The following is a 23,759-nucleotide window of genomic DNA, read 5'->3' as shown; positions in this document are numbered from 1 at the left end:
CAACATCTGCTGTCACATTATAAAGCAGCTTAGTATAAGTGCAATCACATTCTTTCACCGTGCTTTGCCTCAGTGCTTATGGATTCTCCTTCACATTCTTCTTTCACCTCATGACATTTTCCATTAAAAAGGGAATTTTTGGACTGATCTGACGGAGCACCAGACTGTGCATAGAGTATAAAACAGGTAAAACTTCACCAAGCACAGGTTCATCACCCCAAGTAGCATTGGATCCTCAGTTATAACAGGAATTTCAGGAACGCTGCTTTCAGATCAGTGTTTTCAAGGTTGATCATGTGCATTAAAAACCAGACTGGGTTCCATTTTATTGATATGCTATGTTTATCAATGTTCATTAAGACATTCTACAGCACAGAGCCATCAGTACATTCTGTATATTTCCATTGGAGTGAAAGTGTGTAAGTGACGCTCGAGCCAAAAGATGCAGCTTTAAAATTGAACAGACTTCAGCAGAATCAACAAAACACAGAACATTTCTTTTCCTTGAGAATACATTTGTGTGTATATACAAATTTATCAAAAGCCACATTAAAAAGAAAAATAATAATCTCGTTTGAATCACAAATTAAGACTGAAAAAAAAAAACAAGGTAAAGAAGAGTAGACAGAGGTGCTACATTCTTTCTAAAATGTTCAGATTTAAAATCACGACTCAAAAATAATCAATAATTTCTCGTTCCTATGCCCCAAAATTCCTTTCACGCTCCTTTTCGTATGAGAAAGTGCACACTGCTAGTTCTCTTCTTGATATATTATTAACATTCATTTCTGTGTGTGATGCTGACATTTCAAACGTCATTCAAAAGTTAAGAAGTCACAGAAACCCTAAATTAAAACAAACAAATCATCATATAATACTGTTTAACATGGGAGTTTAAAATAAGCTTGATGCCACATTATTTTTCACTCAGAGCGTGGGTTGATTATTTCTCTGGATTGGCCTCTGGATGGCAGTACAGAACCACCTGGAGGACCTGAGGACGCCCGTGGTGTTTATAAGTTGCTAAACAGTTCATTCCTCTTGCTCCAGTCCATGGCCGGGGCCTTCTTGGCGCCACGCTTCTGCTGGGCTCTTTCTTTGGCCTGAGCTACTGTCAAGGCAAGACCCAGGTTGTCAATGGCTGGGGCCGGTTCTGACCTCGAAGCCCTTTCAATCTAGAAACACACATATATTCAAACAAGTTCGTTTTTCTCTGAGCTTTAAAACTATTCCAAATCTTTCAGTGGCATGGAGACAGTACCTCTGAAGGCGAGGAGTTGTTTGTTGCTGCTGGTAGGGAGCTGCTGGAAGAGGCACTGGAGACGGAAGAGCTCGCAGATACTTTAGGCTTTGCATTTATCTGCCAAACACACAACACACATTCAAAAGGGTCAATTCATCCAAAGTACAAAACACCATCCGGAAAGCATCTCAGCTTCAAAGGACATGAACATTTCGATTATGCAGAACTAGACTCTTTTCAAACCCAGTGGAAACTCAAAGTTTAGCGGTAGCTCATTTCAACTAGCTGCTCATTAGAAGCCTTTCTGAATTTCCAGAGAAAGGAAACTTCACCAAAAAAGCAAAAATAAAAGCTCATTCAATGTTAGAGTCCAACACCTGTAGCTCAGGAGGTAGAGCAGGTCATCTGCTGATCGGACAGTTGGTGGTGTCTGTAAGCCAAATGTCCTTGGGCAAAATATTAACCCCAGGTTGCTCTCTGATGCATCCATTGGAGTGAGAATGGTAGATATAAAGCACTTTAAAACATAGAAGACAGTGCTTGTGTGCATGGGTGAATGCTGTATAGAGCGCTTTGAGTACTGTGGGAGAGTAGGAAAGTGCTATATAAGACAGTCTGTGTTTTTACATCAAACAATCTGAAGCGAAGTACAAGAACACAGACGTGGTGTATTTCTTCTACGACAGTCACACAAACATTTCTTTTTAATTATCAAGACCAAATGTGCAGGCAGAGAGAGGGGAGTGTCACCAGCAGGGGGGGCTGGTCATTCAGAGGCTCAGTGTGAGCAGTCCTCTCTCTGAGCAGACCGTTCAGGGATCGGCACATAGCCCTGCTCCTATCTGATATGCAGTGTGGAACTCACCTCATCTATGAAAATTTGGCCTCCAGTGTGGAAGCAGCTGTTTCTCTAAAAATAACCCCAGCCCCATGCTGCACACGAGCATGAGCCCTCTGCTGTAAGGTGTCTTCATCAGACGCCTCTAATAGTATACCATTTGCACTAATGCCACTTAAAAGCCTTTTAAGTTACTGAATATCTAAGCAGGACTATTGGCCACCTGATGATAAAAGGCACACTGGAGGTCAGAGGTCAGGGTATGGATTCATGCCGCCATGTTATATAACAGCTGGTGAATGACTGATTGTTCGCTACAGAAGTCTGGCTGTATGCGAGAGTGTGTGAATGCTGCTCATTAGCATAATCCTCAAATTAAAGCCACTGCAATCCCATGATCTTCTACTCCTGTTGCCATGGTGAAGAGGTCAGCCACAATGTCACTAGAGGGGCCAATCCACAATTCCCAAGTTGTCACTGGGTGTGTGTGTGTGTGCGTGTGTATAGACGTAGTGGGTGGTGTTTATTTTGATGACTGAGCCTGTGCTAATTAAAGGGGCATTGCACTGGTTTTCTCAGGCTGAGGAGAAGTGAGTCTGCTACATTTTGAACTCTGACATTTGTTACTTAAGTATATGTCACACAGTTGCATCCTGCTTCACTCTCTCGGGCTGCTTAATGTTATCTCTTCAATTGCAGAAGACTCGTTAATATTAATGTCAATGCAACGACCGTGATCAATTTAATGTGGAAATTCAAAATCCTTTAAAATAACCCTACTATGAATACAGACATGTACAAAGTAGCATGCATAATTGAAGTAATGCAAATCATGATGGGACAAAGAAGAAACAATCAGAGCTTTAAATGGAACTCAATGCAAAAGCATCTTAAAGTGTAGGACCACAGACAGCCACTAGGGGGCTATTTTCAGTTGGCAGATTTTCATGCCAGATGCAACCCCAAAAATGTCTCTCCCACTGGATTCAAACCAGCGAGCTTTCACTTGCCATCAAATATATGAACCCCTGCACAGTGCCAGTTTACTTCCATGAAGTACTAAATATATTTTGTTTATAACATTATGTGTATGTGATTTTTCTTTCAGCTTTGGTCCTAATGGTTTGTGTGATGATGATCACTTTCAACATTATGCTATAATCAGGTAGATAGTAGACCTCAAAGACAGCATCTTTTGTAAAGGCTCACCACTCAGCACACTCACTTCACTAGATGCACCTTGTTTCTTTTCCTCACCTTTGATTGGGTGTGGTGCTTGCCCTTAATTGAACTCACCTGTAACTCGTTATATAAGGACTGCACTCACCTACAGCTCACTCTTTCTTCACTGCCACATGGGGCGGCAGCTGAGGTGAGTTTCTGTTCAAGTCTTCTGAGTTCATGTATTATTTTGAGTTACTTAAATCATACTTTATTTCCTTTCAGAGATAGAGTCCATGTGTGTCTTTCCTTTTGCTCATTATTTAATAAAACAAAAAACCCTGCAAGTGATTACTGACTGTTCATTCTCATCCTGACCGGATGAGCCCATGATGGTAACAATCTGCAACCTCCTCTGAACCTTCCTTCAAAACAGCATCCTTGGGGGTGTGACTGGTGTGACTCCAAACTGTCTAGTTTGGAATGATTGACAAACATTAATAACTTTGAGTCACATGCTCACTGGTTTCATTCATTAGTTTGTAGTCAGAATTTTGAAGTAGACACTTTCTTACTGTTCTTTAGGTTGTTTAACTGTGATAATGATCCGTTATTTTGGTAAATGTAGAAAAAATAGCCTTTTAAAGGGCATCTAGTGGTGAGAACAAAATGTATTAGCATTGTCTGTGTGTGTACGCATGCAAGGGGTCCTTACCTTGTCTTCTGCCATTGGCTCTGGAAGAGGTCCTTCAACAACAAACAAAACAGAAAAGTCCTCGTTTCACTCTGTTTCAAATAATTTTCCTCAGTATTATGTTTTGTACTTCTAAATATTAAGGAAACAGTAAAAAGTGTGGTACCACTGATGTGTTCCTCAGTGGGCATAACATTGCATTTCTGGAAGAATTCCTCTGCCTCAATGTCAACCACCAGTAGCCTAGTCTCGTCTCCTCCGGCCTTTATAGCTGCCACCACCTCTGAGTGCTGCATCCCAGCCACAGACATACCATTAACCTGAAGAGACAACAGGAGAAACTTAGGAAAAAGTTCTTAAATTCTAAAATGATCCATTTTCAATGTTTCCCTCCAGAGACCGAAAGTTATAGCATGGCCCATTTTACTAAAGCCTGCTTGTGTCCAACTTAAACACAAAGACTGAATAAATAGTGACTGTATAACCAAAGGGAAGCAGAAATGATCTGAGTGTAAAATTGTTGCTCTCTAATTTTCTGTTATTGAAGGTTACACTTGGATTGACGCTCGGCTGTTTCACAGGTAGGTTTGCTGTGTCTCTGAGGACGTTCCAGGAGACAGACAGACAGCCCAGCGTCCTTAGCCCTGTGTTAACTGTCTGGTATGGTGGACTATGGATTTGCCATAGAATACTAGAACTGGCAGGTCCCCCCACTGTGCTTTTTACAGATGAGAGAGAGGTTCACCCTAAGCACATGTGACAAACTTAGAAGTGTCTGGATAAGTCACTGAGAATGTTTCCTTTAATGTCATTCAGCACGAGTGATTTGATGGAGGGTCAGTGACGGTCTGGGGAAGCATATCCCTGCAGGGATGCAAAGACCTCTCTACAGGCCAGGCAACGGCACCCTGACTGCTATTAGGTATTGGGATGAAATCCTTGGACCGACCGTCAGATGCTACAGCGATGCAGTAGATGCAAGGTTCCAACATTCTGTGCACAGACTATTCGGACAGAATGTTCATGCGAAGTGTTTGTGCCCAACATCCTGTGTGCGGGATGTTCATACCCAACCACTGACTGGCCCCCATGTTCGCCTGACCAATAGACCCAATAGAACAACTCTGGGATATTATATTTGGATCCATCCGACGCCGCCAGGTTGCATCTTAGAGAGTCCAGGAGCTCTGGTCCAGATCTCGGAGGACATCCTGCAGGACAACATCCATCTCTTCATTCGGAGCATGTCCTTATGTTGTCAGGCATGCATACAAGCACAAACTACTGAGTACCATTCTAAGTTGCTGCAATGAAATTTCAGCAAACTATACTAGCCTGCCACATCATTTTTACACTTGGATTTTCAGGGTGTCTATAATTCAGCTTTGAAGTAAGTTAATTTTTTACTTCCATCAAACGATGTGGCATTCTTTGATTCCAAACATGTTATTTATTTTTAATTTTTTTTTTTTTTAAAGTTCTTTATTCAATGATTCAATGAGTACGATGCATATATGAATTCGATTTAACTTTCAGTTTCAGTATCCAATTTTTACCATGCTCATTCTTTATTAGTACAACATTATTACTCACTTTTTATTACTCTTGATTTACTTCTAATGACAGAATGTTTCAACTTGACTTGGCGTGCTCAATGACAGCGACAGAATTTAGCCAGCTGATGCAGTTACTAAAACCAGCATGAAAACGAACCCTTTATTATAGTTTAGCAAAAATCTGAAACATGTACGTGTTTACCTAGATTGTGTGTGAGCTTTTACTATTGTCTGTTATCAAAGATATTGGTAATACTAACAAAGCAGAATGAAAAGCTACTGTTTATTTAACTAACTAAACAAACTGATTGGTTTACCTCATTCTGCGATCAGAACTCCCTGTGAGTGCATAGCAGTTAGTACCAACCATTTTATGTCATCACTGACAATGTCGCAAAATCTCTGAAGTGCCCAAGAGAGTGTGTTGGTAGAACGTAGGGTAGATGCTTTAAACAACTTCTTTTTGTTGAGCATGACTATGTTAAAAGCATATTTCTTGGTTTGGAAATCTATGCACTTATTTTCTTTATATTTCTCTTCATCGCCCCAGTCACTTGTTACATTCTCTAAGAAGTTTTTTGGTGCAGGTCGCTTAACATGGAAAGAGGGTTCTTCTTCCCCACAATTGCCAAGTTATTGGTAAAAGGAGACTGATTGCTGGTGTTCTGTCTCTAATATTGGGAGAATATATACATATCTTTAGATGAGTACTATTGTGAAATTGGAGCCACATAAATAAAACTGAATAAAACGAATCAGGATATTTAACACATGGTGGAGAGCATCATTCCTTTTTCTTGCATTCGTCTAACAGTAAGTTAACCGGCTTACTTTGGCAAAGAGTTTCTTTGGACAAATGGAAATACTCAGATCCATTGTCTGTAGGCTGTCACTGCCCATTCACACAGAGGACTACATATCAAGTCAGTGAACTGTCATGACAATGGAATGGACACCCTAAAGGAGATTAATGGCACTGGTGATGGCTAATATTGTGTCATACTACGAGGAGTGTTGTACTAGAATACTCCCAGAGTTGAAACTGATTAAGCACCCAGGGAGATAAGTCACTGAGGAATTTTTGTGGGAGGAAAATCGGAGAAGTTTCACCAGCTCCCACACTGGAACATCAGGAGATGGTACAGAACACCCTGCTTCAGAACCTTGACATGAACTTCCAGGACTGCCCACAAGACTCAAATTACACTAAAATTCAGCTTTTAAATCTTTACAATATCCCAAATGTAGCCTTTCTCTCCCATGCATGGGAGAAGCCCGAGTGGACAGTTTGAAAGCTTCTAATTCAGCCGACAGACATGTTAAGCAGATTAACTCTAAAGGATTATTGTCTCTCCCACACACTTAATGAGGCAGAGAATACCGATTTCTCCTTTACACCACATGTAAACAAAGAAGCTTCTTAATAGTTCGGCTTCTGCTAATATTTCATTCAGTTTCTCATTTTCACACTGAAGTAATAGGATTACAGCTGATATATATATGGCTAACACAGCGCGCGCACACACACACACACACACACACACACACACGAAAGTTGTTTAACTTTCATTATAGTCACCTTAAGGCAACTGTTGCTGTGTTTGGCACTTTTAAACCATAAAACGAGCCCTTTTAATCTGCGGTTGTGACTGTGACTGGTTCTCCTTAAGAATTTGTTTTCAGACTTCCTAATATGCCATCTCAAAGAGCTTTATCACAATTTATCAATTTAAGTTTTTGACTGCAAATCCTACAATTACGTAGAATACCTTTAACTTTCTGAGCTTACTGGTGTTTTAATTTTGCACCAAAATTATTGTGGCTTGGACTTCCCAAATGTCTCAGCAGCGTTGCACTCTATAGCGACGGGATACTGGCATTGCCTATCCCTAGCCTGGTAGAGGAGTTTAAATGTGCAAAAGTGAAGCTTGAGATGTCACTCACAGACTCCCGGGACCCCATAATGAGAGGTACTGCTCCCACCCTAGCAACGGGGAGGAAGTCGACCCAGCCACATCTGTGCTACAGGCCAAATCTCCTCTTTGACATCGTGACGTGGTGGGTCACATCCAAAAGGGCAGAGGAGGATTCGGTCTTGGAGCAGTAACACCTCGGTGACAACAGGCATCTGTAACCGAATGTCGAAAGTAGTGGAGGAGGTGCGACGACAGGAGGAAACAGTCAGACATGCTAGAGCCATAGCGCTGGCCAAGCAGGGTCGCTGGATGAATTGGGAGAGTGTTGAAAAGAGGAAACTCATGGAGTGAAATCTGGGGAATGAAGTCTAATGGACTAAGTTTCATCATCCGAGCCACGTACGATGTGCTACCTTCCCCAATAAATCTGCAGATGTGGTTTGGAAAGGACCCAGCCTACCTCCTGTGTACAGTCCCAGCCACACTCAAGCATATCTTGGTTGGTTGAAGGACTAGCCTTACTCAGGGCAGATACACATGGAGACACAACCAGGTTCTCAGGTGTCTGGCTGAGAAAGTTGAGCGCAAAAGGAAATCCATCAACGCTCAACCCTTCACGAAGCAAGAGGACCGTCAATTTTCATCAGCATTTGTCCGGGAGGGAGACGAGCCGAGGTCGAACCCCTCAACCCCAGACCTGGGCCCGCTGAAGGTTGCCAGGGATTGGCAAATGCAAGTGGACTTGGATCAGAGGCTAATTTTTCCTACAGAGATCGTAACAACAACTCTGCGACCAGACCTCGTCCTTTGGTCTAACTCCCATAAACTTGCGTATGTCATTGAGCTGATGGTACCATGGGAGGAAGCAATTGAGCGTAAGAAGCTGCGGTATGCCAACTTGGCAGCTGAGGCAGAGGACAGAGGCTGGAAGATCAAGGTGCGCCCGGTGGAAGTGGGGTGCAGGGGCTTTGTTGCCAGTACAACAGCAAAAGTTCTTAGAGAGATTTGGATCAGAGGACAGGCACAACGGCAGGCTATAAGAGAACTAGCTAACACTGCTGAGAGGACCAGTCACTGGCTATGGCTAAAACGGGCTGACACCACTTGGGCATCTAAGGCAGTCAGCTAACCGCGATACACATGCCAAGGATTGATCGACTGGTGGTGGGCCTGCCACAACAGAGGGCGTCGAAAGGGTAAAACATAACATTAGAATTTTTGGTGGTTGACTGCTACAGTCTCAGGGCCTCCTGGGGACTGTGCAGTTAACCTCATGGTAGTAAAACTAAAAAGAAGACTGAAAAATGTTCCGCTCTTCTCCCCTCTGCTCTTCTCCCCTCTGCTCTTCTCCCCTTTTCTGGGAGGCAGTGGGGAGGTAGAGCGTACAGCCCGATCCGGTGGGGAGGTGTGGGAAGCCAGATCGGGCGCCCCCCTTCCGGCTCTCCTCTCTGCTCTCTCCTATCTTATCTTACTTGTCTTACTCCTCTCTGTCACCTTTTCTGTCTCTTTGAAGAAACGAGGCTCCATAAATGCTAAAGAGGTAAGTATTTCTCAGTTGCAGTGAATAGATAGAATAAACTGTAGAAAATTAAACAGGAGAAAGAAGAAGACAAAAACAATTTTAACATAAACCAGTGACACACTCCGGGGTCTGATCAACCCTGGCAGAGCCTCCTTGTATGAGGGTGTCTAGTGATAATGGCCGAAACACCTGATGAATCCAAGGTCCACTACTGATGATGTGTCCCACATTTGAACAATTTGGATCTGATTTCTAATCCCTAACCCTAACCAGGGAAAATGGCAGGTTAGGTTGGGTAAAAGAACAAAAGTTGAGGCACACAACAATGTACGCTGCTGGTAAAGTTTCTGGGCTGCTTTCCTCATAACAGCCATCCCTCAAGATTTTCTCCATTAAAAGCAATGCATTGTCTGGGATTGTAACATCTAGTCCTTTACTGAATCATGTCAAAAATCTTTCTTCCCCTAATGTTATACTTCCCTCAGTATTATTTTCAATATTCTTTGAATGTCACATTGTTTTCTTCTTCTTCTTCTTATATCGTCTTTCCTTACACTCAGTAATAAAATCCAACTTTGATCACAAAGTTTCACACTAATTTTCAAACATAATTGTCTTTGATCTTCTTGGTTATTGTTGCTATTTAACAATAATAATAATAATAATAATAATAATAATAATAATAATATTTTAAAAAATAATAATAACAATAATAACAACATATTTGGTTTCTTATTGTGTGACGTTTTTAACGACAGGTGAAAAAAAGCAATGGCCACAATACTGAACTGTGCCATCATCTCTTGTCGTAATGGGTGTTGTTTATCAACAGCAGCTGCTGTCAAAGCACAGGGATATCTGAAAAAGTGAGTGTGTACCTGGATGATCTTATCCTGCGGCCTGAGGCCGGCGCTGTGTGCTGGAGAGTCCTCATCCACAGCTCTGATGAACTGGCCTGGTCTTGACTTCTCGCTGTGCAGGTTAAAGCCGTAGCCACCGGGGCCCTTTTTCAAGCGGCAGAGACGAGGCCGGCGCCCATCTCTCTCCTCCTACACAGGATCACACATGAAACTCAGTGTGAGAGTTCAGCCTAAAGTGTAACATTTTACTCTCATAACATACATATTCATACACATCGGTGCTTCGTCAAAATTATTAATCTGTTCTTCTAATTTTAAATATAAACCTGTCACAGTTATGAAGAAACCATAATTATAATACTCGGAGCAAGACACAAAGTATTTAACATAATACTTTATATTTAAGACTATTTAAATCAAAACAATCACAGGTCATGACTCAAAACAGAAAGTTAGGAGATACTGATAAAAACTAAAAAACAACATTACAATGATAAAATTATCAAAAAAAATAAAAATGGTACCATTTCTAGCACATTCTCAAAGTCATGTACTATCATCCGCTTATTAGAAACACCAACTAACCCGGCCCCACTAACTACATCTCTTTGGACTGTGGGAGGAAGCTAGAGAGAACCCACGCAAACATGTGGAGAGCATGCACAGAAAGATCAAACCCAGGACCTTGCTGCTGTGAGGCAACAGTGCTAGTCACAGCTCCACCGCTGCACAACTTGATATAAATAAATAATGATATCACATTTTAACATTTAGTACAATGCCAATTCTTTTTTATATATTATTTTAGAATTCGGACTTAATTTTTTATTGAAACTGTACATCAGTCTAGCACACGGGTGACACTCTTAAATCTCGTTATTCTTTGCAGTGAATCAGTAAAAGCAGAATGCAGGAAATCATCTATTTGTGATTAGAGTGTGTGACGAGGTTTATGTCTTATGTCAACCTGAGATGCCACATCAACAGTTCCTACATGTTTGTTCTACGCTGCAAGGTTTGGACATCATGCAAAGTCCCTATTAACATATTGTAGACATGAAGCTTCTTCAAATAACGTCAAGTACATTAAATGTTCATGTATATAATGAGGTAAGATGGGTAACCGAATGAAGCAGCAGCATCCTGGCTCTGCTGCTCAGGCTAATCCTGCTGTGACCTGTGCCTAGTTAAGTGTTTAATCCAACATATGTTCTTATAATACTGTAATCACACATGTGCTCCTGTGCTGACATCATGAACTTTATCTTTATTACAAGGCTCTTGGAAATGATTACAGATTTTCTAATACCTCACTTTCTCTCTTCTAAACATTCACTGTTAGTAAACTTAATTAACAGAACATTTGTATATAGACTTTTTTTTATTACTTATTTATTTAATTTTCAAAGTCCTAATTATAGCATAGGCCACAATACCAACATATTAATTAAGAAAATCTTTTATATACTTAATTTAAACTTCAACTAAATTATTCTAATTTAGAACTGTTGCTGGCCATGTCCACCCCTTCGTGACCACAGTGCCCCCATCCTTGCACCTCAGTAGAGACTTTGATACTGATGATATTTTATTACAGAGAACAGAGCATGTGTACGTCTTAAAGATACTCCGCCACAGCACTTTGAATCATATCTATCTAACAGACTCCATTTTGTTATTTGTGATGCAAATAAAACATAAAATACTCACATACAAAGTCTCGAATAATGAGGCCCCATCTTATCTTGGAGACCTCATAAAATCACATCACCATGATCAATAATAACAGCACTTGGCTCTCAGACTGCAGCTTTTCTGGTTGTTCCAAGAGTAATTAAAAGTAGAATGGGAGGCAGAGCCTTCAGCTTTCAGGCCCTTCTTCTGTAGCACCAGAATTTGGGAGACAGACACGGCTCTACTTTAAAAATTAAGATTAAAACTTTATTCTTAGATAAACAGTTATAGTGTATAGTTAGGGCTGGATCATGTGACCCTGAAGCCTCCTTTTGTTATGCTGCAATAGGCCTAGTTTGTACCAAGTGTTCCTTCTTCACTCACCTCTTTTCACTCTTGTGTCTTTACATGTTACTGCGAATGTAATGAAGATTTATTATTTATCTCTGGCTTTTGTTTCATCGCCCAACCTCCAACCAGTCGCAGTGGATAGCCCTGCCTGAGTGTGGTTATACTGGAGATTTCTTTTTAAAAAGAGAGTTTTTCCTTCCCACTGTCACCAAGCGAGTGCTCCGTATTATTGTAGGGTGTTTATCTTACAATATAAAGCACCCTGAGGTAGGGCTGGGCGATATGACCCAAAATTCATATCGCGATATTTTTAAAAAACTCGATATATCGCCCAGCCCTACCCTGAGGTGACTGTTGTTGTGCTTTGGAGCTAAATAAATTAAGTTGAATTGAACTGAATCTTCTGAGGCTTCTAGCAGGATATTGTGCCTTGTCAGAAACCTCAAGCTCAAACAAAACAAGTTACAATTGAGCACCTTTGGGATGTGGTGAAACGGCATATTTGCACCATGCAAATCTTCAGCAACTGTATTAACTGGTAACATGTCAACATGAACCAAAGTCTCTGAGGAATGAATGACCTGTATCCAACACACAATAAAAGCTGTTCTGGGGGTAAAACGGGCTCCAACTAGTACTAGCAAGATGTAACTACAGACAGACAGATCTCAACAGTGCATACTGAAAAGTTCCACGTTCTTTTCTTTTTTCAACAGGAAGTGGCTTCCATATTTAAGAACCCTTTTAAAGTCAGCATGTGGAGTCAACAGCCGTCTGTAAATTATTGCCTGCCAAGTGTTTTTTCAAGATCAGCCACTGCAGCCTCAGCACTGAATCGAGGCACCGCTCCCTCCTCCCAGGCAGTGACACTGTGGATAATACACTGAAGCAGAGGTTTATATGAAATCAGGCCGGTTGATGATTGCTGAAAAATGATGGGTTGAGGCGATAGTCAGGTGCAACCTTTGGATGGAATCACACATTTATGACACAGTCTGTTAATGATGATAAGGATGACAAAGTAACTGAGGTGGAAAGTTACACCAAAGGAATGCTGCGAGCAACGGTTATATCACAAAGGCAGAATCACACCTTTGGTTATAAGTACCACCTAGAGCTGCAACAATCAGATAACAAATCAGCTGGCTGATATGGCACATAGTTTGATTTTAAAATAATGATTCAAGTTATTGCTCGAGGGGAAGCTACAATTGTTGCCTTATTAGATAAACAGGAAACTGAATATTTACAAAAGGCAAAACTGGCATATTAGTTGAAAATATATTTGCAAAAACCAAACAAAGCTGCATTTTATGAATATTCTGTGAGCACCAAATTGACAATGGGTAATTTTCAGACACTGACATGGATATATTCTATTTGCCTAAATAACAGGGCAATATTCACAAACATCACATCAGTCTCATTTCAAACAGCAGGCAACTGCAGGTATATATCAGGTACTAGACTAGCTGGTAGAAACAGTGCACAGTTTAATCTGTTTACTGCACCATAGGTGAGCCTGAGAATCAACCTATGGCAGAGCAGCACAGCAGGTGACCAGGAATAGACTGCCAGCCCTCATACTTCAGTCTCTCTGTTGACATCAGTGACTCTTCACAGCGAGGGGAAGAGAAACACAGGCTTTGACTTCACAAGCCAGGCATGTGTTTGTCGTCAGACCACTGTTCCTAAATGTTTAATACAGCCCTGCTGTTTCTGTCAAACTGGACTCGAGGCCCCAAAAGCCCAAAGTCTAGGCGTGGTGACAACACTCAGCAGGGAAATGGAGGACGGAGAGCAGAAACTCAAAGCCAGGCTAGCTTTCCTTTAGATTAGACTCAAAATTGGATTGGACACTTTGTGCCTGGAATGAGTAAAATCCTCATCATTGTATTGTTTTCAAACTACTGGGTCTGTTAGCAAGCAGGTCAGCAGGTGTCTCTGCACTGTTTTCTCCCTCTCTGTATGAACAGGCTGGAGACTGTTTGCTAAAGCAGGGAACTGAGTAAATATAGACAGAAAAATATATGAGAAGCACAGAGAATGTCATGTTATGAACTCCCTCAGCTTTTGTCTGATTTCTTGAGTGCATTGAGTCCGACTCAACTTTTCAGATGATTTTGTTTCATGTGCAGGAAATACAGCATCAGCAAATTCGCACAGACACGTACACACTCACACTGCAGTGACAGTGAGATTTGTATGATAATAAAAGTGCTGGGTAAAGTCCAGCAGTGCCCTTTTTACACACACTGTTGCTAACCAATCAGGATGCATTTTCATTATTCATTAGCGAACTAGTTACTGACCATTAAAAGGGGTTTCCACATCATAGAAAAGCTTAGGCAATTTTTTTCCAATTTCTTAACACTAAAGGAGAAAAACCAAAGTTGCGTCCATCAGCTACTATTTACGTTAGCCAGCAGGCTACTTGTAATGTTTAGATGCCTCAACCCAACTAACATAAGCATCTGCTGTGCCTTGTAAACTCAATCATAATTTGCATAATACATCCATGCATAACTTCATTACACATGTTATGTACTGAGCAGGTATAGAGCGCTTTGAGTACTCCGTGAGAGTAGAAAAGCGCTATATAAGAATCAGTCCATTTACTTTAAGTACACTGGCAGCATTAAAATCATACAATTTTTAGATTTAAAGAAATGTAATCCATGCTAACAAATCTCAGACAACAAGGAAAACAATATTAAATGTGACCAACAGGCATCAATATCATCAATATCTCTAAGCTTAATTGGTTGGTTGTATTGTGTTGCTGATTGACAGGGGGTATGCACTGTACTGGTTGGTATCAGTGTGCATGTTTCATCTGCACATGTTACTTGTGATATAATCTAATTTTGTGCCTGCATAGAAAAAATATCTGGTGTGTGATCTGCCATAAGCAGCTGCAGCGTAAACGTAGGATTACCCAGCGTTGGTGTGATGGTACAAGAGGCATGGAGCAGCCATGATAAACATTCTCTAAGCTTGTTCAATATCAAAGGTTAATGGTTTTACAGCTGACTATAGTTAAACATCAAATCCTGTGCTTTAACCTCATCATAATGACAGCTGGGAGGACCTTGTACTGAGGGAGTGAGTGATGTGAAAACTTTATGACCATCTATGCCACACAGATAAAAGCTACTCCTCGAACAGGGTGTAAATGGAAATTCTGAACTGCACTAACCTGTGTCTGCAGAACTGTACATACCAGGTTTGTCAGTATTATGTAACCAACAGCCCCTCTTACCTCTGCTAACAGCCAGAGTTAAATAACTGATTTAACCAGGATTTAAACTTCTGTGGTTACAATGTAACCAACATTAGTGGTCTATGTTGTTGCCAGCACTTGTGCTTGTGGTGGTACGTTACAACTTACTTACCTTGTGGTCACGTCCTGGTGTTCTACATGTCGTGTCAGCACATAAAAAACAAAAAAACATGGGACTTTTTCCCAGTCTGGGTCTCCAGTCTTTGCTGTGGTTTATTTGGGGGTTTTTTTGGAGGCAAACACATTTATCCCCCAAGGTTTACCACATCTTTGGTCTTCTTTGGTCCATTACCTCCAGTTTCAACAATCTTCCTACAGGAATTTGATGACATTTGTGAATCCTTATATTGATGCTATGATTATTATTACTTATATTGAGGATGATTGTTAAAATTCAAAAACAGTGCCAAAAAATTATCTGGAAATTAAAGTAGAAATCAACAGTACTGAAAAGGCCAATTAGCCACAGAAGCTGTGGGCTACGCTGACCTGACATGTAGTTATATTGCTAGAGAAGTGCATGTGAGACTATGCTGTAGCTTAGGGGGTAGGATTTCAAAGGCGTTTACAGTCTATGTTTGTGCACTTTAGAAAAAGGAGTCAGTGCTTTAGTGCCTGATATCCAGTTATTTCAAACTGCTCAGCCACAAACTGACTTTACTTCCTGATATATGCACTAATATTTAGTTTTGCCTGACAAGCTTATTTGCTTACATAATCAAAACCAAACATATATGCCTTTGTACACAGCTTTATGGTTATCATTAATCGGCTGAGACAAAAAACAAACAGTGATGTTTCAGCACTATAGCAACTAGCTAAAAGGGCAGGAAGTGGTTTCTTCGCCTGTTCCACCCCAACACCCGAACAACTCTGCAGAGGAACCCGCTGTCTGTGTCAGTCTGTGTGTATATGAACACACATTTGCTCTGGTTGTATGTTTATATTTAGAAAATCCGCTACTGAAACTGTTGTTTTTGTCAAGACCAAGTATGTCCTTTACTTATTTTCTCTAGTGGCTATTGAACTAACTTGCTTAGCTTTACATGGTAGCATGATATCAAAATGAGCTCACAGGAATTAAAAACAAAAACATTACATATACAGTCCTATAAAAAAAAAGAAACCTTTGATTGGATTCTATTTAGTCCTGTGAAAAACTACACCCCGTGATTCAATACCTTTTTGGGAGTTCATGGTCACCCAGTGACTGCTGGGTACCACTTCTGTTGCTACAAAACAAGCCTAAATCATCCGTCTCTACCACAGGGGTGGGTAACTCCAGGCCTCGAGGGCCGGTGTCCTGCAGGTTTTAGATGTGTCCTTGATCCAACACAGCTGATTCAAATGGCTAAATGACCTCCTCAACATGTCTTGAAGTTCAGGGGCCTGGTAATGAACTAATCATTTGATTCAGGTGTGTTGACCCAGGGTGAGATCTAAAACCTGCATAACATGGCCCTTGAAGGCCGGGAGTTCGACACCCCTGGTCTAAACCACCTACAGTTGTTTATATGCTAACCTGTGCTGCTATATTTTTTAGAAAGAAGCTTTCTGTCCTGGGAATTCTTCCAAAAGAGCCACTTGTCCAGTCTTTTTCTATCCGGTTGTTCAGTCTGACGTCACTAGCCGTGTCTGGGCCTAAACTCCGCTGCAGGTCCATATATCAAACGATCACTATGGCATTACTGAGAGTTGAAAAACTGTCTAAAGTCTTTCATCTTTAATAAAATGATCAGCCTTCTCCTCTACCAGGTGTAACAATTGAGTTTAACATCCAGGCATCCATGAAAACGGAATTTATGACATTTAACGGAGTTAGAGGTTAGCAGGAAGTTAGCTCGCTAGCTTCTATCTAAATACAATATAGCATGTCCTGACTGCGGGGTTTTGGAAACAAATTAAAACGTACAGCTTTGTTATCACTTCCAACATAAATGAAGACAGAAAACTAAACAGCAGTGACGTTTGTAGGGTTACTGAAGTTTGGCAAGCTATAGCTAATGATGTGCTACGTGATCGCTAGCGACACAGCTATGTTAGCATAATATAAACAAGCTAACTTTTTTTCCCACTCGATAAAAGTTAACCTGAGTGTTCTCGGTGGTCAGGAACAAATGTAATCGCATGGCAGGATGCTGTAAAAGGACCAAACTTCAGCCAGGAGAACAACTGAGATAATCCATCCACAATACGAGGTTAGTCATTCATATACTGCTGCATGGGCTGGGCTGTAGTTACATCCTAAGGTTTTAAAAACTGAGCTTAAATAAATGATTAGCGGTAATAAAAGCCGAGGGAGGTCAACAGTGATCACTGACTGTTTTAGGAGCTTTTTGAGATTAAATAGAAGAAAATACAAAACATTAAACATGTTAACAACACAAAAGCCATATTAAACGCAGACTACTTTAGGCCCGGAAATAGGATTCATCACGTCATCACTTAACAACCGGATTTCTATTAATTTTAACATGTAACATGCTAACTGAGGCCTTCAGAGTAGCTCGTGAGTTTTTGCAAGAGCTTGGAGAGGAACTAGAAGTCTTTGAGTTAGTTGAGCCAATTGTTCTTCCTCTTTGTTAGATAGGCGAGCAAATGAAGTTCTTCTGTGCTAATTTTATTATTTGGCTGAGGTGGAGCCGGCAGAATACCTTGTGAACCCATTTGTGGTTTTCCTGAAATATCCCATTAGAAGGATGCTCTGAGGAGGGCCCAGGGATTTATGGAAGAATTACCACATCCTACCAGGAGCTGATGGAGGTGGTTGGGAGAAGCATTACTTTGTTAAGCCGCATGCCACCATCAACCAGATACAGATAAGCAGTAGCAACATATTTCAGTTCAAGCATGTTTTGGTCTATGTGCACACTCAGTCTGTTTTGTCATACTGAATGCCCAATTTAGCTACTGCTGACTGATCAGAGCTGAAAACAGGCTGAGCCCACAGCTTGGTGACACAGGAGCCCATATGTACCAAAGTATCAATGCACTCAGAGTTGAAAAGAGGGAGAGATATCAAAGATGCTTTCCTAATTGGTTGCAACAAATGTAATTATAATCTCTGTAATACCAAAAAGCCTGAGCAGTGGATATAAAAGGCTTTCTCCAGACAGCTTAACTATACAGTTCATCCACAGCCTGAGCCAACAAAATGATGACAGAGGCTGAAAGTCTCCTCTACTTTGGAAGGTCCTTAAATAGCCTAAAACGCCTAAAGTGAATGGTTGTCTCCATGTTCTTCAATGTTACGAATGAAGGAGAGAAGCTTGGATAATAAACACAGTATTTTGTAAACTTTGGGAATGTGCTCAGTCAGATGATACCAACAGCAGTTTAATGGAGTTTGTTTTGGACGGCAGTCCATACAAAGAATCCTCTGAGAGAAAATTGCTCCCCATGGCAAAGTATTCAAATTCTGGTCCCAATCACAAATTTATAACTTTAGCATACACTCTGTACAAGGAGAATCAAAATACTACACACTCCTCGAGATGTTTTTTATGTTCTGAAAGCTATAACTTGCAATACGTGGGACCCATTTGATGCATTACATGATCACTGCTGAGAGGTCCAAACGATTTCTACCATCCACACTATTAATTCCTCAAAAATCTACTTAGACAATAGAAAAGGTAGTTTACTATGTGCAGTTCCAGCAATAGATGGGTATAAATATCCTAAGTCCTACCCATCCCTTTCAACTGAAGTTGATAGGCAGCTTGGCTATTGGTAGCTATCAATCATTTTTACGACTGAGTTGGTTGTTGTTGCCATTTTAATGAAATATTAGCACAGAAGCTTAGAGAGTCGGAGATTATACAGAGGGGGATTTTGCAACAACCTGAAAAGACTTTGGAAAAACCATTAAAAAAAAACAACAAACTAAAATGTGACAATTTCTTAGACTTCTCCTGGGTGCTGATGTTGCAGTATTGTTGCAGTATTGTTGAGTACTCAGGTATTCAACCCAAGTACTGACCAACTGCAGAAAAAGTGTCTACCTGTGCCAAAACTCTGAGAATAAATAGCCATAGCCATAGGCTAAATTGATGTGGCTATGTGATGACTATGTCTGTGCAAAGTAACCAACACAGCAGGTATACAGAGCCTTCAGGTTGCAGAGGGATTTCCAGTAATGTACTGTGCAATCCTTTCCACTCCATTCTTGTATTTTTATATATACATCTTTGCATGTACATAATTTTATCTACTGTCTCCAGTACTTTGCATTTGTCCTGTTTGTCATTTTTTTGTTTGATAAAATGACCTCAACAGTCATTACACAAGAGAGATTACCTATCGAGTGGAGATAATAAAATTAGTAAGTGGTAAAACACCCATATGCCTATCACAGTTATATCAGTATGAGAATATATTGTTTGTTGGTCGACGTTTAAACTGCAGCAGAAATATCATAGACTTTGAGCTCATTATCTCATAATCTACTCACCATGCAACACTCACACTCCTATAAATGGTTCAGTGAAAGTTCAAAAATCCACCTATTAACAGACTCAGGGTTGTAGCACAAATAAAACAATGAGAAGAAAACTATAATCTTCAGTAGGCGCAGAGGAATACATGAACTTTTCAATGCACACAAAATAAAGTCTATGTGTGATTACATCCACCTGCATTTTCCCTCAGAAATGACTTAAATGTCTACTCAAAGCCTTGTTCTCCACAGGCAATCACTGTGGACAAAGCCTCTTTTTGCTGCCGGGGATCTCTATGGTGACCAACAGACAACCTCAGTGTAGTGTGAAGACTCTGGAAGCTCGAATGGTACATGCTAACATGCTCACTTAGTTTGTGCTTTTATGTGACATGAAAAAAAAAATTTGCAGAACAAGAAGAAGATATCCAAGTATGTCATGGAATTTTAGGAAAACTGTGAAATCATGTATCGTTTCACCACAAGCAAGGCTACCCAAGTGTATCCCACTGAATGGCCAATATCACACAATCAGAAAAGCTCTGCCAAGTTTCCCATCAGGCAGGAATTTCGCTGATGGTTTGTAGCAATACAGACAAGCCAATACACACTTTACACGTAGTGTAAAGTCAAGGGGCAAAGACACAGGCAGATAAAATTCCAGTTAAATAGAAGCACAGCAAAAGGTGGGAACTTGGTTCACATGGAATGTAGAAATGCTGTATGTTTGATGAATGAGATACTTTTGCAACTTTAACAATAATGATTTAGAGGGCCACTGGAGTAACTTCTTAAATCCTTGCCAAGTCCAAAGATTAGAAACTATGTTATAACAAATGGGTGCAATGAATGCTTTTGTGATAACAGATAACCAGTGGTATTACACAAGCAAAAAGGAAAAGTACATTTGGAAGCTCACTTTAACAAACAGGCAATAAGTAAGAATTTACACAAGAATATCAAATTGACAGGGTTTCTGCCAGATGATTACAATTATGGTGGCAGTGGCTGCACCATGCAAAACACAAGACTCAGAAATCCGATAGTCAAGGCCAGCAACATCTAGCTCTTAACCTAATGTTACGTAGCCCAAGAGCTAGCTTTACAAACATTAGCTCAATGAGCGCTTGACGTAATGGTCCTCTAACTGAGCTTCGCCTCTGAGTTTGGACAGCTAATCCGTTATCTATTTAAATCATTTTTTTTTTTAAATTGTACAGTGTAGCATTAGCTATTTGTCATAGCTATTTGTCATAGGTGGCCACGAGTGAGATTAGCTAACACTGCTACTACTGCATTTCCATATAAAAAAGTTAGAACAGCTAGCAGTTATTGCTGTGCAAAATATCAACTCACTTTAGTTAGGATGGACATTCCGTGCTCTGGTTGCTTATGTAACTGTTTATGTATTTCTCACCAGATTACGCCACAGTCAGCAATGTCCTTTGTTTCCACAAGTAGTCGCTTTGGTCAGTCAGCTCAAAGATGAAGTTTGAATGAAGAATAAGTTCTATAGTGATGCTAGTCTCTTCCTACGTGAACCGGGTGTTCTGGGCTTCATGAGGCTAGCCTCTGACTAGGCCTTATTGTGTGAGAAACAAAGAACTTGTTTTAAAAGTAATTAATTATTCATTGAGTAGCAGAAAACATGAAAACACACTTGTTTTGTAAGTCCCCCCCTCTTTATAACTTTCAACCTGCTTATAGTAAACACATTTTCCACTTGCTCTGGAAATAAAATAAAATAAATCCACTTTTTCCTGAGAATCCTTAATAAAAACCGCTCTCCATTCTGAGACCTGAACACAGCTTAACACACCTCCAGGCTATTTTGCAATGCTCTTACACAACATTTAAATCTGGGTCCAGACTTTGCACTGGCTAAACAGTTACATAGCAAACAAATTCTTGCCATGTTTGTGACCGCTTCAAACCATAACCTTATAAAATGCTTTCATAACTGACAGAAAATGCTCTGCCTTACAAAGAGGCATGATTGTGGTGAACAAATGAAAGAAAACATGTCATAGTACTCCACCAGTTACGTTGACAGGTCCCTGAACATTACCATTGCACCAAATGACGTCACAAAACCTCTAACATACCTTAATATTTTGAGTGTTTGAGTAATAACCACATTCACAGCAGTCTCAGCTCTCAGTGAGATCATTTTAGATAATATTAAAAATGAAAAAAAAAAAAAGACACGCTCATTCTCAGAATGTATCAATTGTGACACATTTCCTGGACAAACCTGACAAGAAATTCAGTACAGAAAGCAGACAGGATCTGATACACTAACATTCTGTTGAGCAGACACCCGTTATTACCGCAGTGTGCCACATCTTTGTCATAGATAGCAGTGCATATACTTTCATGTATTTTCATGAACTAAAACTATGCCAAAAACAACCTTTAAGATTAATGGAGTAATGAATAATAATAATAATGATACAAGAAATACAACTCACTCCTAGTCAAGAAATTAACAGCTGACCATTTTGACGTTCGACCTTACAATTCCACGTGTCTACCAGTGTGGGTTTAATTAGAAAAGAAAAAACTAAAAACAACACTTTAAAAAAGAAAGGAAAGTTCAGGGTACATTAAATAAAGTTTAGTACTCACTTAAGTGAGTTTCTGCGCTTTACTGTACCTTGGTGCTTGAGCTGACACTATGCCTCTCGGATCTCTCCGAGGAAGAATCCCCGTTCTCAAGCGGGGCAGGGGTGCCGTTGCTCTGAGTGTCCCCGCGGTCTGAGTCGCTGTCACTGCCTGGTATGGGAATTCCTTCTGTGACGAATTCTTTCCGACATTGTAGGTTGTGTTTTTTCAGCAGCTCCGAGGTCTCGGGGTCCACCACAATAAGCTCTAAAGCCCCAGAGGTTGCCCGTATCTTGGCGACCACTTGCTGATGACTGTCCCCCTCTACGTTCTCCCCATTCACGAACATCAATCGGTCTCCAGCCAGGAGCCCGGCCTCGGAGGCGGGAGTGTCGGACTCCACGAGCCTGATGAACTGCCCGATCTTGCCCTTCTCTCCGTGCAGGTGGAACCCATACCCGCTGGGTCCTTTCTCCAACACACAAAGCCTGGGTCGAAGTTTTGACATGTTGGCGTTTTGTTAACCAACGAAAACTTTTAGCCCCCCTATTCAAACAACTTTCAAACAGTGAGCTTACGAAAAGAAACTGACACCTGTTGCGCACAGTGACTTTGCTACAGTTCTACTTCCGTTGAACTAAGTCTCAGTGAGATTTCCGCTGCTAATGTTGCCTTTTGACTCGTTTCACAGATCCACCCCTGTGCACTATGTTGCAACGTCTGGGGTTTTTTTTCCGACTCCAACCTAACACGGTCCCGTCTTCAGTGGCTCTACCACGAGTCAAGTTAACGCATTCAAATGAACATCCGCCATCAAATTTTCAAAATAAAACACATAGCGTAAACCATCATCATTCTTCTTCTTTATTATTATTATTATTATTATTATTATTATTATTATTATTATTATTATTACTAATAATAATAATCAGATACATATTTTAGTAGGCAGGGTAATACATTGCATTTTTCAAAGACCAGATAACTGCAAGTATATGTTTAGTCCTTAGAGTGGTTCGTTTTTAATGTTCACAAAAAATAAGAGGCATGCTTAAAAAAATAAAATCAAATGTACCTCTAGCAGTCAGCTGGTCAAAAGAAAATACATAATACAGAATGATACTGTTATTTCCTTTAAGACTTTATCTGTACAGTCAAACACACTACATTAATAAATGTATTATTGAACCTGTATTTTTCTAGTACAGGGACATATCATAATTTTAAAAAGTGGTGTTAGAAAACTGTTACATGTCTTTATACAAATTGAGCATTTTAAATGTTTAGAGTAAACCAGCCTGATTGGATAGTTTTACTGTTATATAGCCCATACAATATTCAGTCACAGTATTTAAAATATAAAAATCATATGGTCTAACCAAACCTCACATAATGTCCAATCAAATTTTAAGAAAATTGTACGATATGAAATTATACATGATATAAAAATGATAAATAAATAAGTAAATAATCAATGAAACCTTGCAATATGAGATAAAATGGGACCCCACAAAATGACCTAGCTTAGTTACTTGAAATGCTTTAACAGCATAAATTCAGATATTTAATAAAATACTATGAGATGAAATTTGGAACAGGATGGTTTCATCACATACTTG

General features: G+C 40.3%; 1 protein-coding gene across 1 annotated transcript; it reads right to left on the bottom strand.

Annotated features, from left to right (window-relative positions):
* Window positions 1-523: 523 nt before the first annotated feature.
* LOC308390818 (Na(+)/H(+) exchange regulatory cofactor NHE-RF1-like) lies at window positions 524-22,909 on the bottom strand. The gene is made up of 6 exons (XM_080873113.1): window positions 22,193-22,909; window positions 9,809-9,979; window positions 4,103-4,256; window positions 3,958-3,989; window positions 1,262-1,360; window positions 524-1,175 (listed from the first exon to the last, which is right to left on the bottom strand). The coding sequence occupies exons 1-6, from the start codon at window positions 22,646-22,648 to the stop codon at window positions 1,014-1,016; spliced, it is 1,074 nt and encodes a 357-aa protein (XP_080729239.1). The 5' UTR covers window positions 22,649-22,909; the 3' UTR covers window positions 524-1,013.
* Window positions 22,910-23,759: the final 850 nt, after the last annotated feature.

This window comes from Rhamphochromis sp. 'chilingali', assembly GCF_963969265.1.
Source record: "Rhamphochromis sp. 'chilingali' genome assembly, chromosome: 22".
Classification (NCBI taxonomy): Eukaryota; Metazoa; Chordata; class Actinopteri; order Cichliformes; family Cichlidae; genus Rhamphochromis; species Rhamphochromis sp. 'chilingali'.
This window is presented reverse-complemented; position numbering and strand designations above follow the sequence as displayed.

Coding starts and splice junctions, on each gene's coding strand:
- LOC308390818 (XM_080873113.1), bottom strand. CDS start 22,648: ATGTCAAAACTTCGACCCAGGCTTTGTGTGTTGGAGAAAGGACCCAGC. Junction 4,257..9,808: donor CGCAGGATAAGATCATCCAG/GTACACACTCAC, acceptor TTGTCTCTTCAG/GTTAATGGTATGTCTGTGGC. Junction 1,176..1,261: donor ACAACTCCTCGCCTTCAGAG/GTACTGTCTCCA, acceptor GTGTGTTTCTAG/ATTGAAAGGGCTTCGAGGTC.